This window comes from Pongo abelii, chromosome 5, assembly GCF_028885655.2.
Source record: "Pongo abelii isolate AG06213 chromosome 5, NHGRI_mPonAbe1-v2.0_pri, whole genome shotgun sequence".
NCBI classification, from domain to species: Eukaryota; Metazoa; Chordata; class Mammalia; order Primates; family Hominidae; genus Pongo; species Pongo abelii.
The window spans coordinates 33,859,492-33,877,230 of NC_071990.2; the positions used below are offsets into that span (position 1 = coordinate 33,859,492).

A 17,739-nucleotide genomic window follows, 5' to 3' on the forward strand; every position below is an offset into this window, starting at 1 on the left:
TTCTGGGAACCACCCTTTGGAGCTCAAGGAGACTGATCACAGGCCCTTCTATCCCTGGAGACCCCCTTCCAGGGACCCTGAGATTCCACACTTTGCTGCTTCCTGCAGCAAAGTGACAGGGATCCCAATGTTTCCTGTGAAATGAGCCCCGCACAGGGCTGGCACACAGCAGGCCCCCACTGAGGGTCTGTGGGATGAATGAGTGATTGGAGATGCGGAGGAAAAAGCAGAGCACCTAGGTTGTCCCTCAGCGCCCCTCCGAGTCCTTCCATGGGCTCTGCTAGGCTGCTCCTCTGTCCTGGGCTTCCTCCCTCTCCACAGGGACATGGGAATGCTGGGATTAACGTCCCCAGTACTACCCTCAACCAAGAAGCGCAGGAGATAGTGGTTAAACAACCTGCTCCCCACCTTGGCTGTCCCGCCTGTTGGTGGGACAACCTGAAGCTGTAGGGCACAGCCCCTGAGAATGTCGCCAGCAGGGTAGAGCCCCCGTGCCAACCAGGCTTGTGCTTCCTGGGGATCTTCTCCCAAATAAACCGCTATCCCCAAGTCCTGGCCTCAGCGTCCACTTTAGAGGAACGCAAATGAACCCAGGGTCCCAAGCTTTGCTACTACCAGCTATGTGACCGTGAACAAATGAAATAACATCTCTGAGCCTCAATTTCCTCACTCATCTGGTGTTTCCATGATGGCTGCTCTCCACCGTGGTGAGGGTAGCAGGGTAGCATTGCCTGGGAGGGTGGGGTGCAGTCTATGGACTGAGAGCACCTGGCTGGTTTCCTCTGGAATTGCTCTCCTGGGGTGGTGAAGCTGTCTGCATACTGTAAAAATGGATGCATGACATTGCACATTTTTCAGAAGCCGTGGAACTGCACAAAACGAAAAATGAGCCCTCATGCAAACTGTGGTGTTTCATTAATGATAATGTATCAATATTGGTTCCACAGTTGTAACACACATATCACACCAGAGCACCACGGTAATCACAGGGGAATCTGTGAGAGGGTGAGGGGGGTATATGACAACTCTACATTATCTGCTCAATTTTTCTGTAAACCTAAAACTGTTCTGCAAAAATAAAGTCTCTTAATTAAAAAGAAGAAGAGCAATCTGTGGGCAGCCAGCGCAGGGCTTTCTTCAGATTTGCTCTCCCAGGAGTCCCACCCACCCTGGATGAGGGTCAGAAGGGAGGAGGACGTTGGCTGGCCTGCCACATGCATCAGTTAATCAGTGGGATGATTAAGCCACTGGACTTCTTCCCTGCCCGGGATTCCAGGAGGGACTGGCCTGGTCACAATGTGGACTCAGGAGGTTAGAATTTTCCTGTGAACCAGGCGGATGCCCTGCCCATCCCAAGGCCCTCGGGAGGCTGGGGAGGGGAAGCAGGTGTGGAGAGAGAATGAAAGCCACCTCCCCAAGCGTGAAGTTCTGTCTGCTACTACACTGTGACATGCCCCATCACCCCCTCAGTCTAGGGGCCCCAGAGGGCAGAAAAGTCACCCTCACACCCCACATCCTGTCATCTCCAAGGACCGCTGTAATTTGCTCTTGACTCCCTTGAATCTGCCCACTTCTCTCCTTTCCTGTTTCCCTCCCCCATACCCAGCCCCAGCACCTGGACCCTGTGGCAGCCCCTCCCAGCAGTGCTGCACTCAGAGACTGGGAGTGGGCTTCAAAACTCAGCTACCAGCCAGTCCTCCCAGGCAAAAGCCCTCCATGGCTTCTCATTGCTTAAGACAAAGACCAATCCCTTCCTGTGGCTCCAAGTCCTGCCTGGCCTCGGCCCCATCTCTTGCCGGGGCCCCTCCTGCTCCATTACAGCTGCGCTGCTTGCTCCTTCCTGGAGCGTGTTCACTGTGTTCCTTCCTGCCTCTGGGCCTTTGCACTTTCCATTCCCCAATGCTTGGAATGTCAGTTCAAGTGTCACTTCCTCAGGGAATCCCTCCTGCCTCTCCCTGCCTCCCCACCCATCCCCTACTGCTCTAGCCTCCCTTGGGAGAGCTCCAGTCTTGTATCATCACACGCTACTCTCCCACAGCACATGGCAAAGTTGCAATATAATTTAGGTAAGTGATTCAGACCTGCACCCAAACTTGAATTCCAAGAGGGCAGGGCTGTGTCTACTTGGGGTCACTATAGTACCCGAGCATCCTGTACAGCACTTGGCACACAGCGCAGACTCAATAAATATTTGTCAAGTGGCAGAATGCAGCCCTCCACCCCAGACTGCTTGCCTCGAAAGTTAGAGGCTGGGTTTGGTCAACCACAGACTGGAGAGCCCCTTCCAGAGAAAACCTGCCCAACTTTGAAGGCCAGACTCTGAGGATTTTTGCAGCGCCAGGGCCTCAGCGCCTGGGGATGCTTCTGAGTGCCCTGGTTGCCTTGGCATTCTGGTGCCTGGCTGGGGGTTGGGGGTTGCACTCCTGCAGACCTCAGTCAGGTCTCCTCTGTTCTTAGGCTGGCCCAGCAGCCGGTGGGGCTGTGGGAGGAAGAGGCCGACTGCTCAGGCCAGGCCTGCTCTACATCTGGCCAGCAGCCTCCCCCGTTGCCCTAGGACAAGGGCCCCAGTGTCTGCTCAGCTTTTACAAACAGCAGGCCTTTCTCTCCCTCTCCACTCTGGAGCCTCAGCTGTGACCCCTCCCTGCCCCCTCGGAAGGCACAGCCCTGGATGCATGACCTTTTCCTTCTGAACGATTCGGAAACAGAGGCTGACAAACCCTGCGCAGGAGCAGGTCCTGTATAGTGGGTGAACCCCTCTATTTCATCTGTTCCCAGCTTTGGCCGGGCAGCCAGGGCAAGGACTGGCTGGGAGGGCCTTAGTCCTGCCAAGGTGGGGTGGGGTGCGGCTAGAGGCCAGGCCCAGCCCAGGTGGACTTGACGTCATGCTTTTCACCTCTGTCTCTGTCAGACAAAGCCTGCTCCTTCCTGCCTGGCCCTGCCCCCGGGGGAGTTTTCCATGCTGCTCTCCTTTCTCAACAGGATCACAGGGCTGATGCTTCCCCTCCCAACCCACCTTTCTTGTTGGCAGGTGAAGTGCCAAGGCCTGGGCACACTCACAGAGACCTGCACCGCTTCCCTCCTGGTGCAGGGTCCCCCTTCAGAGTCTGGAGACAGGAAGAATGGCCAGAGGCCACCCCCCTCTCCTTGGGAGCTCCTGCCAGGATGCCAACCTGGGCTTCAGGATGGGATGACCTCAGAGGGCAACTCAGAACTGTAATTAGCCTCCACTGTAATCCCCGCCACTCCCAACTCAGACTGAGAACTCAGGGGGCTTGGCAGCTCAGCCCAGCCCCCCAGCTTCCTCCTCCTAGCCAGCAGGTGTAACAGGCACTCAAAAACTGATTACTAAACAGGGAAGGGGACTTGGAGGCCTGATTTGTGGAGCTCTTGATAAAATCTTGCTTTATACATGTCCTATTCTTGGTCATCCATACAAAACAAAATTCCATCGTTAGATGGTCATTCCTTTAGATCTACACGCACTTGTCTTTTTTTTTTTTTTTAGAATCCTCAGGTCTAGGCAAATAATGACAATTACAGACAATATTTGTTGACTGGGCGAGGTGTTTCACAAAGTAGTTACTTATGCTAGATATTTCCATCTGCCCCTCCAGCTCTCTGTCCACTCTTCTGCCCTGGCTCTGTGCCCCAAGAGGCTGACCTTTGTGGCCTGAGTCACCCAGCTCCCTTGCCTTCTGGTTTCCCATTAAGTTGTGCCAATGGGAGGCACTGGTAAGAGACTGGAGGGCGGAGGAGAGAGAGGTGGGGGTATCCGTTCTATCAGGTCCCGCTTCCAAAGCCAGACTGGCAGTGTCTGGGCCTTGCCCTCTGGAAGGCTGTATTCCCCTCCTTGGCCTTTTCAGGTCTAAGTGGTAACAGCTTCCTGCAGTTGCCAGCTCCAGGGTGCTGCACTACCCTTGGTGCCCACACCTCTGCAAATCCATCCATTCACTAACCTCTTTTTTTTTTTTTGAGACAGAGTCTCACTCTGTCACCCAGGCTGCAGTGCAGTGGTACGATCTTGGCTCACTGCACCACCACGCCTGGCTAATTTATGTATTTTTAGTTAGAAACAGGTTTTCACTATGTTGGTCAGGCTGGTATCGAACTCCTGACCTCAAGTGATCCATCTGCCTCGGCCTCCCAAAGTGCTAGGATTACAAGTGTGAGCCACCGTGCCAGACCACTAACCTCTCTTTAATCACTTGTTGGGAGTGTGTTGCCAACTTCCTGCCAGGACCTGGCAGATACGGGTCTACATTTTTATTTTACATAGAAGGAAATGGAGACCCAGAGAGACTGGGAGCTTCTCTACCCAGTTAGTGGCTGGAGCTAGGACTCCAGTAATTTTGCTCCAGGACTTGTTTTTCTTTTTCTTTCTTTCTTTCCTTCCTTCCTGCCTTCCTTCCTTCTTGCCTGCCTGCCTGCCTGCCTTCCTTCCTTCCTTCTTTCCTTCCTCCCTCCCTCCCTCCCTTTCTTTCTTTTTTTTTTTTTTGACAGAGTCTTGCTCTGTCGCCCAGGCTGGAGTGCAGTGGAGCAATCTCGGCTCACTGCAACCTCTGCCTCCAGGGTTCAAGCAATTCTCTGCCTCAGCCTCCTGAGTAGCTGGGATACAGGCTCCCGCCACCACACCTGGCTAATTTTTGTATTTTTAGTAGAGATGGGGCTGTTGGCCATGGCTGGTCTTGAACTCCTGACCTCGTGATCCACCCACCTCATTCTCCCAGAGTGCTGGGATTACAGGTGTGAGCCACCGCGCCCAGCCCAGGACTTGTTTTTCACTGTGACTGTGAAGGTGCCCTGGGAGATGTCATAGGTTACCTACCCTATGACCTATCCTCTCAGGGAAGAGGAGGAGGGGGCACCTAGTAATGGAGTGTCAGCCTGGGGAAGACCTGGAGTAGCGGCCCCTTGGTTTCAGGACTCCAGCACCAGGGGGCTTATTCCAAGGCCAACACCAGAAGAGGGCAAGGGGGGCAGGCTTTCTTTTTTTTTTTTTTTTTTTTTTTGAGGCAGAGTATTGCTCTGTCTCCCAGGCTGGAGTGCAGTAGCCCAGTCTCGGCTCACTACAACCTCTGCCTCCCATGTTCAAGTGATTCTCCTGCCTCAGCCTCCCAAGTAGCTGGGACTACAGGCATCCGCCACCACTCCCAGCTAATTTTTGTATTTTTAGTAGAGACAGGGTTTCACCATATTGGCCAGGCTGGTCTCGAACTCCTGACCTTGTGATCCGCCCGCCTCGGCCTCCCAAAGTGCTGGGATTACAGGCGTGAGCCACCGCGCCCGGCCAAGGGGCAGGCTTTCTTCTGTGGCTGGTGGGAATCTCGGCAGCGGCTGACTTTCATCTTTTGCTTCACCAGGCTAGGACCATGTGTTGGAGTTAGCTGGCTGCATTCCTCCAGTCCCTTGCATGTGGTAGGTGGTTAGCAAATATCTGAAAGAAATAGATGTGGCATTGATGACTGGGGCATGGGGGTGGGGGTGAGGAAAACAGAACAAGTTCTGTCTCCTTTCTAGCCTTCCCAAGAAATCGGGTGTGCCAGTGTGTCTGAGTATGTGGATGAGAGTATGTGAGTGAAAGTGTTGGTGTATGAGTGTGAAAGTGTATAAGGGTGTGTGTGTGTGTGTGTGTGTGTGTGTGTCTGTAGGCTCCTGGGGCAGGAAGCACTGTACACTCTCCCTGGCTGTGGCTAAATGGTTACTGTGGGCTGGGGTGCCTGCCCAGGGCAGCTTATGGCATGGGGAAGGAATTCTCTGGGAACCCCAGCAGGCCTGGATTGGCACCCCACCCACGGCGGGTGACCCAGCTGGATGGCTGCTACACTGAGTCAGGCCTTCTGGCCCGGCCTCGCCCCACCCTGCTTGGCCCTGCTGTCAAATCAGGACTGAGGGTCAGAGGAGCCCTTGAGAACTCCCTATTATCTGCCCCCAACCACGAGACTATCTGTCTGCACAGCCAGCTGCCATAAGGAGGGTGTTCTCCTACGCCTCCCTATCACAGTCAGAGAGGGCCAGTCAGAGCTTAAAGAACAGTTAGAGCCAAGGGTGGAATCTGGGAAGATGATGTGAACCCTGTTTACAACGAGGTGGACACTGAGACTTAGAGAGGTCTGATCCTTGTGCAAAGCCACACAGCAGAGCTGAGAGCAAGTCTCTAGAAGGTGGAGGGGAAAGAAGGACATTGGTGGAGGACGCCTCGGTTCAGAGCTGCTTGCCCCTCCCCAGATCCCAGTCCCCTTCCCCGGCCCCAGTGTCCTCTCCTGAGTCAGGGAGAAGGTCTGGGCACTGCCCGCCTTCCTTTCCTTGCGTTCTCAGGCCCAGGGTGGATGCAGAGTGTAGGAGGAGGGTTTCCTAGGGGCTCCAAGCTGGCACTTGGAGCTTGGGGGTAATGCTTTGAACATCTTTATTTGTATCTATTTTTGGTTATAGTTTATACAGCCACATAGTCTGAAATGTAAAAGTTTTAAAGCTGGGCGTGGTGGCTCACACCTGTAATCCCAGCACTTTGGGAGGCTGAGGCAGGTGGATCACCTAAGGACAGGAGTTTGAGACCAGCCTGCCAACATGATGAAACTCCATCTCTACTAAAAATACAAAAAATTTTTTAAAAAAATTAGCTGCGCTTGGTGGTGCACACCTGTAATCCCAGCTACTCGGGAGGCTGAGGTAGGAGAATTGCTTGAACCCAGGAGGCGGAGGTTGCAGTGAGCCGAAATAGTGCCATTGCACTCCAGCCTGGGCAACAAGAGTGAAAATCTGGCTCAAAAAAAAAAAAAAAAAAAAAGTTTTAAAAAGAGATAGGGTAAAAAGTGATCTGTTCACCAGTCTCTGGCCCCCAGACCTCCCACACAGAGACCCCTAAAATCACTGGCTTCCTGGGAATCCTGATCAGAGCTTCTTATTCTCTTTGGGAGGTGGGGCTAGTGGGTGCTGGTAGATACCCAGCCATTGAGGTTGGAGCCTGGGCCGGGCAGATTGGTTATGAAGGGGATGATGGTGACCTCCTTCCTGGGCCTGAACTTGGCCCCAGCTTAACAGCATTCCACTCAAGCCACTCAGAAGAGGTGCAGCCCGTCAGTTCTTCCCAATTCCTTAGAGCATCTCTGGGAGCTCTGTACTCCCCACCCAGGGGACCCAGGCACATGACACCCTAAGCTAGGGCTCCCACAGTCTCCTTGTGTATGTATCTCCTGGTGTAGTTTATATACTTTCCCCACTTCTTTCTCCCTGACAGTTCGATTCCACACAGATTTATTAAACACTTACTATTTTCTTTTTCTTTTTTTTTGAGATGGAATTTTGCTCTGGTTGCCCAGGCTGGAGTGCAATGGCACGATCTCGGCTCACTGCAACCTCTGCTTCCCAGGTTCAAGCGATTCTCCTGCATCAGCCTCCCAAGAAGCTGGGACTACAGGCGCCCGCCACCACACCCGGCTAATTTTTGTATTTTAGTAGAGACAGGGTTTCACCATGTTGGCCAGGTTGGTCTCGAACTCCTGACCTCAAGTGATCCACCTGCCTCAGCCTCCCAAAGTGCTGGGATTACAGGCATGAGCCACCGCACCCGGCCTAATTTTTGTATTTTTATTTTTTATTTATTTGTTTATTTATTTATTTGAGGTGGAGTCTCGCTCTGTTGCCCAGGCTGGAGTGCAGTGGCACGATCTCAGTTCACTGCAAGCTCCGCCTCCTGGGTTCACACCAATCTCCTGCCTCAGCCTCCCAAGTAGCTGGGACTACAGGCGCCTGCCACCATGCCCAGCTAATTTTTTGTATTTTTAGTAGAGACAGGGTTTCACCATGTTAGCCAGCATGGTCTCGATCTCCTGACCTCAAGTGATCCACCTGCGTCAGCCTCCCAAAGTGCTGGGATTACAGGCGTGAGCCATCCCGCCGGCCAATTTTTATATTTTTAATAGAGATGGGGTTTCACCATGTTTGCCAGGCTGGTCTTGAGCTCTTGACCTCAAGTGATCCACCCGCCTCGGCCTCCCAAAGTGCTGGCATTACAGGTGTGAGCCACTGCACCCTGCCAAGCAAGCACTTACTATTTTCCTGACTTGGTCTGGAGACACAAAGTGAAGTGGACACAGCTTCCTTCATCTAGCTAACAGATGGCTCAGGGAGCCCAGAAAGAACAGAGTGTTTCAATCCAAGATGGCTCATGATATGTTCTCTGATAGTGTGGGAATAAAGAAATCTCATGTTAAAAGTCTGTGTTGGTGAGGATATGGTTCACTGGGCACATTACCATGTAGCTGGCAAGAGGGTAAATTAGAATATCCAAGTTGGACAATAATTTGGCAACTCCTCGGAGGTTGACAGTGCACCTTCTCTATAATCCAGCAATTGTACTTTCTAAGTTTTTACTCTAGAGCAGGGCTTTTCAGGCTTTTTGACAGGTATCCTCAATAAGAAATATATTGTGACCCACAGCACACATACCATGCAACAGACAACTTTCACCCTACTAGTTACCCTGATGATGTGTTACAAACATTGATATTTCCTAGTCAATTTTGAGTTTTAAAAATGCTGATCTTGGCTGGGCACGGTGGCTCATGCCTGTAATCCCAGCACTTTGGGAGGCTGAGGCAGGTGGATCACGAGGGCAGGAGATCGAGACCATCCTGGCTAATATGGTGAAACCCCGTCTCTACTAAAAATATAAAAAATTAGCTGGGCGTGGTGACAGGCACGTGTAGTCCCAGCTACTCGGGAGGCTGAGGCAGGAGAATGGTGTGAACCCAGGAGGTGGAGCTTGCAGTGAGCCAAGATCGTGCCACTGCACTCCAGCCTGGGTGACAGAGCAAGACTCCGTCTAAAAAAAAAAAAAAACGCTGATCTTCACCCACTAAGTTGATTTCCTAAAGCATTAATGGGCCTGCATCCATAGTTTGAACAACACTGCCCTAGAGACACACATGTCTGTGCATAAAGAGACAAGAATGCTTATTGCAAAATTGTTGCAATAGCAAAACTTTGATAAGTCTTTATCTGGGACCTGTCACCAGCAAAATGGATAAAGCAATTGTGATATGGTCAGGAAATAGATTATCACACAGTAGCTATGTATCAAAGGATGCACACACAGTGATAACATTTATACAAAATATAAGACCCTGCAAAGTGATATCATACATTGTTTATGGATACATTGAAATGCGATGCAAACATAAAAACCTGCATGAAATGAAACCCACCCAAATCAGGATAGTGGCTGTCTCTGGAGGGAGAGAATGTAGTTGGAGAAGGGTGCATAAGGAACTTCAACTGATTTTTTTTCTTTTTAAGACAGGATCTCACTCTGTCGCCCAGACTGGAGTGCAGTGGCATAATCATGGCTCACTGCAGCCTCCTTGATCTCCCTGGGCTCAGGTGATTCTCCCACCTCAGCTTCCCAAGTAGCTGGGACTACAGGTGCACACCACCATGCCTGGCTAATTTTTCTTTCTTCTTTTTTTTTTTTTTTTTTTAGAGACAGGGTTTTGCCATGTTGCCCAGGCTGGTCTTGAACTCCTGGGCAAAAGTGATTTTCCAGACTTGGCCTCCCAAAGTGCTGGGATTAGATGTGAGCCACCTTGCCTGGACACAACTGAAATTTTTTAAGTTTTAATTCTTTTTTTTTTGAGATTGAATTGCACTCTGTCACCCAGGCTGCAGTGCAGTGGCATGATCTCGGCTCACTGCAACCTCCACTTCCTGGGTTCAAGTGATTCTCTTGCCTCAGCCTCCCGACTAGCTGGGACTACAGGCATGTGCCACAATGCCTGGCTAATTTTTGTATTTTTGGTAGAGATGGGGTTTCACTATGTTGGCCAGGCTGGCTGTGAACTACTGACCTCAGGTGATCTGCCTGCCTTGGCTTCCCAAAGTGCTGGGATTACAGGCATGAGCCACTGTGCCCAGCCTAAGTTTTAATTCTTTAAAAAAAAAAAACCAAATTTGGCAAAATACAAAGATTTGACAAAGCTAGAGGAAAGATACAGGGCACTCACTGTATTTTTATCTATTACTTCTTAAAATATTTCATAATAGTACTTAAAAGATTGGTGCTCCAGTACTTTAGGGGAGAAGACTTTATTCTGACCATGGGAAACTGAAAAGGGGAAGTGCCAGAGAGAGCCACAGGAGCCCAGGCACAGGGGTATGAGTGGATGAGGTCCTGGGGAAATGAGAAGGGACACACTGAGTCCTTCCTGCCTGGGGTGCTGTACTGACATGTTGGTATGGTACTCTCTCCATTTAACAGATAAGCAACAGGCTGAGAGAATGCCTGCTAGAAAGTGGCAGGGCTGGGACTCTAATCCAGGCCTGTAAGAGTCAGAGTCCGGGCCGGGCGTGGTGGCTCACACCTGTAATCCCAGCACTTTGGAAGGCCAAGGTAGGCGGATCATGAGGTCAAGAGATTGAGACCATCCTGGCCAACATGGTGAAAACCTGTCTCTACTAAAAATAACAAAAATTAGCCGGGTGTGGTGGTAGGCACCTGTAATCCCAGCTACTCAGGAGGCCGAAGCAGGAGAATCGCTTGAACCTGGGAGGCGGAGGTTGCAGTGAGCTGAGATCGCGCCACTGCACTCCAGCCTGGGCGACAGAGTAGGACTCCATCTTAAAAAAAAAAAAAAAAAAAAGGAGCCAGAGTCTGCACTCTTGGCCAGTCCACAGCATGGATCCTCCTTGAGGAGCAATTGTGTTTTCTGCAGAGGGTGGGAGGACAGCAAGACTTGAGGGTCTGGTGTGTTGGGCTCAGGTCTGTAGACTTCTGTGGGCAGTGAGGAGGCATAGGAAGGCTTCAAGCAGGAAGCAGGGGAGGGAACTCACTGGAGCTGTACCATCTGTTTCTTAAACTTTGGTCTTCGTTGTTGTTTAACCAACAGAACCTTTCTTGAAACAAATTCTAACTCAGAACGCAGGTATATAAAATAGCTTACAGTGGAGCTGATTTGGAAGAAGCAGGTGACAGGGGCCAAGAGCCCTCACCTCTGAGACCTCCTGGTTGGTGGAGAGACAGAGGCTCTAAGTACTCCTAGGATGCCGAGGGGTGGGGAGAACCAAGGCCATGTGCTTTAGTCCAGAGAGACCCAAAGTGGAGTGACCGCCATTCCTGGCTGCTACACCTCGGCTGAGTTATGGAACCATCCATATGGATGTCAGGGGAGGAAGGAGGTGGATTCCTGAGTGTGGCTGTGGCACAAGTTCTGAGTGCAGCCACTGGAGGCAAGTTTTCAACTTGTCCCTCTTCATCCTCACAGTCTGGGGAAGGGAAAAAGGCAATTGGGCCCAGGCTGACAGCTTAATCAGAGCCTGGTGCCCAGCAGAGGCCTGACATAATAGGCCTTCAATAAATGCTTATGGAATGAAGGCATATTTTTCCCTTCTAACTTTTGGGGAAGATACAGGAGGCCTGACTCCTGGGAGCAAGTGAAACTGTCCCAGGGTCTGCCCCTTCTCAGTGAGGTTCCAGTGACCCATCGCTGTGGCTCAGTTGGTGTGGGGTAATAGGAGAATACCGGGCTAAAAATCAGAGGCTTGATTGGCTTCTGACTCCAGTTGCCAGGAACCTGCTGTGTGCCCTTGATGGGTGGTGTTCCTTCTCTTGGCTTTGGTCATCTCTTTTTGGCACAGTGGACTGGATGAGGTTTTTTAAACTGCAGTTTGCAACCCATTTGGGACATTAAAAAAAACCAATTCAGTGGGTTACAATCAGCATTAAAGCAACAACAAGAACACAACTGAAATAGAATAGAAAATATCAGCGTGCATCAAAGGTCATAAGAGTAAGTATTGTTTGGTGAACTATTGTTTTGCTTATATATAGATGAAGGTGTGGACTGGTCTGCTGTAAAACTTGTTACTGTTTGCCCTGGTGAAAAAACAAAACAAAACTGTAAAACACGGTACTTAGCGATCCTGGAGGTGTCCTTCCCTTCCACATCGTTCCTGGGGTCTTCGTAAAGCAAACAAACAAACAAACAAAACAAAACAACAACAACAAAAAACCACTGCCTGGGGCTCTTCTCCTCCCAGGGTCAGCAGCTGTCTCTTTGCTTTTAGCTGTCTCCACCCCTCCCCTAGCCTCTCTTCTTCCTGCTTCAGTCACCGAGTCCCCTCCTCCCTTTCTCCCAGGGACAAACGCCCCCCCACAACTCAGGAAGTGGGGTTGGGGTGTCCGAAGGGAGCAAAAGTGATCGAATGGCGGTGGCAAAGGGCACCCTATCTTAGGCGTTCAAATAAAGGACTAGAAAGCAAACACCCAAGCACCGGGGAACAGAACAGAAAGTAAGCGAGCCGGGGACGCGAATTTGAGGGCAGGACTTCGGGAGCCAGAGCCTGGCGGCGCTGCCGCAGCGGGTCACTCCCAGGGGGCCGGCACCCAGACTTGGCATCGTTAGCGCTTGGGTGCGCTATCAACTAGCGAAGGTAATTTTCATTCCTGCTTTTTTTTTTTTTTTTTTTTTTTTGAAAGGAAAGACGGAAGGAGCCAAGAGTTTTGGAGCCAACTCCTGGAGAGGGAGCGGCTGAACTGATTCGGAAGTTGGATCTCTTTGTACACAGGAATGCGGAGAGAAAAAAAACAAAACCCACCCCATTGCTTCATTTCCCCTCCAAGCCTGAGCACTTTCTATTGTGCAATGAAAAGGCTTTTCACGTTGAGAAAAATGAATCCCGAATTTGCTCTGCAAAGGGATGAGCGCGCCTCTGGGCGCCAGCCTGCTCTCAGCTGGGCGCGGAGACCGCGCGGTGGCCGCGGGGCGGCCGCGGCCAGGGCGCTCCAGGGCGCGTCCTCCGCGAGCGGCCCCGGGGTGACGCCCGCCGGAGAACTGGACTCCCCCTTCCGCGGGCGCCTGTACTGGCTCTTAGCCAGCCGAGGGCCCGGGTGCAGATAGTCCGGGAACCCCGAGGGCGGAGAGCTCCCCACTACGCCTGGGCCTCCCAGGGATGGCAGTTCCGAGAGCCCCCTAGACCCGGTGCCGTGCAGGACGCCTTTGGGGATCAGGAGGGCTGGCGGCGCATTCGGCGTCCGGGAGGCCGGGCCCCGGACGCGCGAGGAGCGCGGGGCGCGGGGAGGCGGGCCGGTGCACATGGGTGCCGGCGGGCGGGCTGCGGGGGAGGGGGGGCGGGGTGTGGCCTCCCCGCCTCCCAGGCGGGATTTGCATGTGTGGTGGCCCCAGACTTCCTGCTCCTTCTACGCTGCAGGTACGCGCGGGCCGGGCGGGGCGGGCGGGCGGCGGGCGCGCCAAGACGTGGGCACCTCCTCACCCGGACCCCGGGCCCCGCCGCGCCGCCTCCTGGCTCCCGTGGCCGCCAGCCCGCCCCGGCCGCAACAAGCGTCGGGCTCTGAGGTGAGAGCGCACCCCTCTCCGCTCCCCGGACGCCTCAGTCCTCCGCACTGAGCTTGGCCACGCGCCCCTAGGCGCCCCCCACGCCCTGGGCCCTGGCGGCCCGCAGCCATGAGTGAAATGTCCAGCTTTCTTCACATCGGGGACATCGTCTCCCTGTACGCCGAGGGCTCCGTCAATGGCTTCATCAGCACTTTGGGGTGAGTGAGCCGAGTTCGAGAGGGGCGCGGGTAAAGAGGGGGCGCCGTGGGCCCTGGTGCCAGCTGCGTGCGTCCAGCCGCCGCCGCCCCCCGACAGAGGGCCTGGACGTCCCCCTAGTCTCAAGGAGCGGGAACGGCTCGCCTCCTTCTTTTACAGAAAGGAAGTGAAGTGTTTGCTCAGGTAGGACTCGGGCTCCCTACTGGAGTTGGCAGGAGGAGCCCCCCTCGGCGCAGCCTCTACCCTCCCGCGCACGCCTTTGGAGGGGGCGGAGGGGCCAAGGCTTCCTTTGCAGGTGGTCCCGGAGGCGGGCAGGTGGGTGGCTGGAGGCTGAGTTGGGGAGGGGCAGCCGGGCCGAGACGTGCCCGGCTCTGAGGGTAGGGCGGAGCGTCGGGAGTGGGCAGGCTCAGCTTGCAGCCGGTAATCCTCTATTACCGATCCCGTGGTGCCTTTGAGGGGTCGCACCTTCTCCTCACAGCTCTCTGCCTGTTCTTCCCAGCTTCAGTAGGAGTGTCTTCTCAGCCCTCCCCTTCCAGGCTTCAAGGTCCTGGCCAGCTGCCCCTTCTCCCCGCCTCTCCCATTCAATTTCCTGCGCCGGTCATCTGGCGCCCTTGGGTCCTTGGTTCTAGCTTCTCTCCAGCACTTCACAAACATTAATTAATTCTGGCCGCCACCTCCCAGGGTCTGGGCTGGATGAACAGGGAATCAATTCACGTCCCTGGAGAGGGCCAGGCCTGTAGCAGGGAGAGGGCAGGAGAGAAATTAGGTAGAGAGGATGGGTTTATCTTCAGAGGAGCAGCTGGGTGATTCGCTGGATGGGAGCGTAGGTGGTTTTTCCAGCCAGACCCCAGGGCAGGGTCGGCTACCTTCGTCCCGTTTTCAGTCTGGGGGCCTGGGTTAAATTGTCTCATCCTCCCAACCACACATGGCTGTCCTCTAGGGTACACCCACCCTCCTCTGCTGATCCACTCAGTGGGACCAGCCAGCTGTGTGGTGCCTTCTCTCTATGGCCTTGGAGGACAACCTGGCACCCTCAGCTCAGGACTGATGCTGGACAGGGCCCAGCTCACCCCAAGCCTGGGAGGTGAGGGATCACTGGTCTCTCCCAGGGTTGCTGGGAGTTACCTTTCATCTTGGTGTAAAGGGAATGGATTGTGGGATTGGAGGGCTGGCTCTACCAAGCAGGGAGTTCTCACCTGGCATTCCAGCGTGCCCTGCTCGCCTTCTCGCAGAACCACCCAGGTCCCTCCTGGTGCCCTCCCTTTCACACGTGGAATCCCTCGCTGTTTGTCCCCACTTCCACTAGATCTGACTTCTTCCCAGCTTCCTAGAGGATGGGGGTGGAGCCACATCTGGGCCAGCATCTGTGCAGGCCTCCTCCAGAGAGCAGTGACTAGGCCCTGGCTGCCCTGAGGCCAGGGCTGCCCATAGTAGGTACAGAGTAAACACCTCCGATAAAGCTGAGGGAAGGAGGAGAGGGTGTGGGGGCTGGGAGGGACATAGGGAAATATCGTGGAAGTCCCCTCCTAGTATCTGAAGAGCACCAGGGACTTTTGGGAAATGACCACCTCTGTTGCTTAGTGCCTGGCTTAGGGCTGAACACATGATTTTCAAGCGCCTGTGAGTTTTGTTTGTTTGTTTTTTGTTTTTTTTTTTAGACAAGGTCTCACTTTCTCACTCAGGCTAGAATGCAGTGATGCATTCTCAGCTTACTGCAGCCTTGACCTCCGGGGTTCAAGCAATCCTGCCTCAGCTCCCAAAACTAGCTGGGACTACAGGCACATCACCACACTCGGCTAATTTTTGTATTATTTTTGTAGAGACTGGGTTTCACCATGTTGCCCAGGCTGGACTCCAACTCCTGAGCTCAAGCAATCTGCCCACCCCAGCCTTCTAAAGTGTGTGAACCACCGTGCCCTGCCTAGCACCTGTGAGATTTAACAAAATCAGGGAAAACATCTTATTGCTGCTTCCCCTGCCCTCGTGCAGGCCTCACTCCCTCACAAAGGATTCCCTCTGTTGCCTCCAAAACCTCCTCCCACCTCGGCCCTTCCCGCCCCAGGAAGTGCTTCCTCCAGTCCACCTTGATCCTGGGGCAGATCCTGGTGACCAATAGAAAGCCCTTCTACGCCAGGGTGCCCCCTCCCTCTGCAAACACCTCCAACATCTCCTGATGTTCCACCAGCGGACGTCCACCCTCCTAGCATGGCTTTCTAGCATCGGCCTGTGCAGGTCTGCGTCATAATTTTCTGGGGCTTTTCCACCTTCCCATACCTGGAACTCTAGGTGCACCACATGACTGCAACCTGTCCCGCGCTCTCAGTCTCTTTACCTTTGCTCTTGGGTTGTTCCCGCCCTTTAGCAAGTCTCCACCTGGGTAAATCTGTCCCACCCTCTAAGGCTTAATGCAAAGTGGCCTCTTTTGAGAAATCCAGCTTCCCCTACCCCTAGGGCAGAATTAACCCTTCGTCCTCTATGCTTTTGAACTGCTTTGTACAAACCACTCTCTGGTGTTCCTCACATTGGAGGCTTCCCTGTAGGCCCATCTAATGCTGGGCACCTTGCCAGGATTAACACCATTCATATATTTAGCAGGTCCACAGGCACTGTACTGGGTGCTGGGGACTTGGTGGTGATTAAGGGAGCTGTGCTTCCTGCTTCCTTGGAAGTTAAGAGTCAAAGAAGGAATGATTTGTAAGTGCTGTAAGTAATCAGTCCAGCAGCTTCAGCGTCACCAGGAAGCTTGTCAGAAATGCAGAATCTCAGACCCCGCGCCCGTCCTACTGAATGAGAATCTGCATTTTATTAAGATCCCCAGGGGACTGGTGCATTAAAGTGTAAGGAGTGTTGCTCTGAGTGATTTTCTCTCTGCCCCATCCTCCTCAGAATCCTTCTGCCTCCTTTCTGAACTCTGGTCCCCTCTGCTTTTCCCGAGGCTGTTGGTGCCCATGTCTGTGAACCCATAGGCTGATTTGACTGAATTCCTGGGCTAACCCAGTGCCCAGTGTGTGGGCCCCAAGAGGTACCCAGTAAGGGCTGGATAAAAATGAATGTGTTGAAGGCAGGGGTGGCCTTGGTGGGCAGATGGGCCAGGTCACCTGGGAGATGGGAAGGGGGCATTGGTTGGGGAGGGAGGCAGAGGCAGCATTCAGATTCTGGCCAGAGCTCTTCAGTGCAAAGCGGAGGAGGCCAATTAGAGCCTCCTGGAGAATTAGGGGTCCTGGTGAAGATTGTACATTAACTCTAGGTGGGAAGGACGGGAGGGATCTGGGGAGTGGATCCAGGAGCAGTTGAGACTGCCGGCCGGCCAGCAAGGGAAAGCAGGCCTACGCCTGTTCTTGGCAGGAGAGCAAGGCCAGTGCCAGCGCTTTATCCCTCACCCTAGGTGGGAGCAGCAGAGGCCAGGGCTGGAGTAGCTGATTAGGGCCAACAAAAAGTGGAGGATTGAATGTGGCCTCAGGCCAGTGGCTAGGGAGAACTGGCCTTGGGTACACAGGGTGGACCCATCAGGATCTCAACTCATCTCTTGAAGATCTCTTTTTTTTTTTTTTTGAGACAGAGTTTCACTCTTGTTGCCCAGGCTGGAGTGCAATGGGGCGATCTTAGTTCACCGCAACCTCAGCCTCCTGGGTTCAAGCGATTCTTCTGCCTCAGCCTCCCGAGTAGCTGGGATTACAGGCATGTGCCTCCACACCCAGCTAATTTTGGTTTTTTTTTTTTGAGACGGAGTCTCGCTCTGTCGCCCAGGCTGGAGTGCAGTGGCACGATCTCGGCTCACTGCAAGCTCTGCCTCCCAGGTTCATGCCATTCTCCTGCCTCAGCCTCCTGAGTAGCTGGGACTACAGGCATCCGCCACCGTGCCCGGCTAATTTTTTGTGTTTTTAGTAGAGTTGGGGTTTCACCGTGGTCTCGATCTCCTGACCTCGTGATCTGCCTGCCTCGGCCTCCCAAAGTGCTGGGATTATAGGCGTGAGCCACTGCGCCCCACCTTAATTTTGTATTTTTAGTAGAGACTGGATTTCTCCATGTTGGTCAGGCTGGTCTCAAACTCCCGACCTCAGGTGATCTGCCCGCCTCGGCCTCCCAAAGTGTTGGGATTACAGGCATGAGCCACTGTGCCTGGCGAAGATCTCTTTTGAGTACCCGGAGAGGTGGCCCCAGACCCACAGAAAGTAAACTGGGGGAGTGCAGGTGAACT

The 17,739-nt window shown here is 53.4% G+C and overlaps 1 protein-coding gene and 1 long non-coding RNA gene across 2 annotated transcripts in view; both read left to right on the plus strand.

Moving 5' to 3' along the window:
* The first annotated feature begins 1,907 nt into the window (after nt 1-1,907).
* Nucleotides 1,908-13,063, plus strand: LOC134761593 (uncharacterized). Its single transcript, XR_010140483.1, has 4 exons — nt 1,908-2,066; nt 5,361-5,415; nt 12,130-12,282; nt 12,470-13,063. It is a non-coding gene; the product is annotated as an uncharacterized LOC134761593 (long non-coding RNA).
* A 109-nt stretch (nt 13,064-13,172) lies between these two features.
* The window catches only part of ITPR3 (inositol 1,4,5-trisphosphate receptor type 3), a 72,420-nt gene continuing 67,853 nt past the window's right edge, over nt 13,173-17,739 (plus strand). Inside the window, exon 1 of the mRNA XM_024248061.3 lies at nt 13,173-13,543. Coding sequence (XP_024103829.1) covers nt 13,455-13,543 — 89 coding nt within the window. The 5' untranslated portion in view covers nt 13,173-13,454. The remainder of the gene's footprint in view (nt 13,544-17,739) is intronic.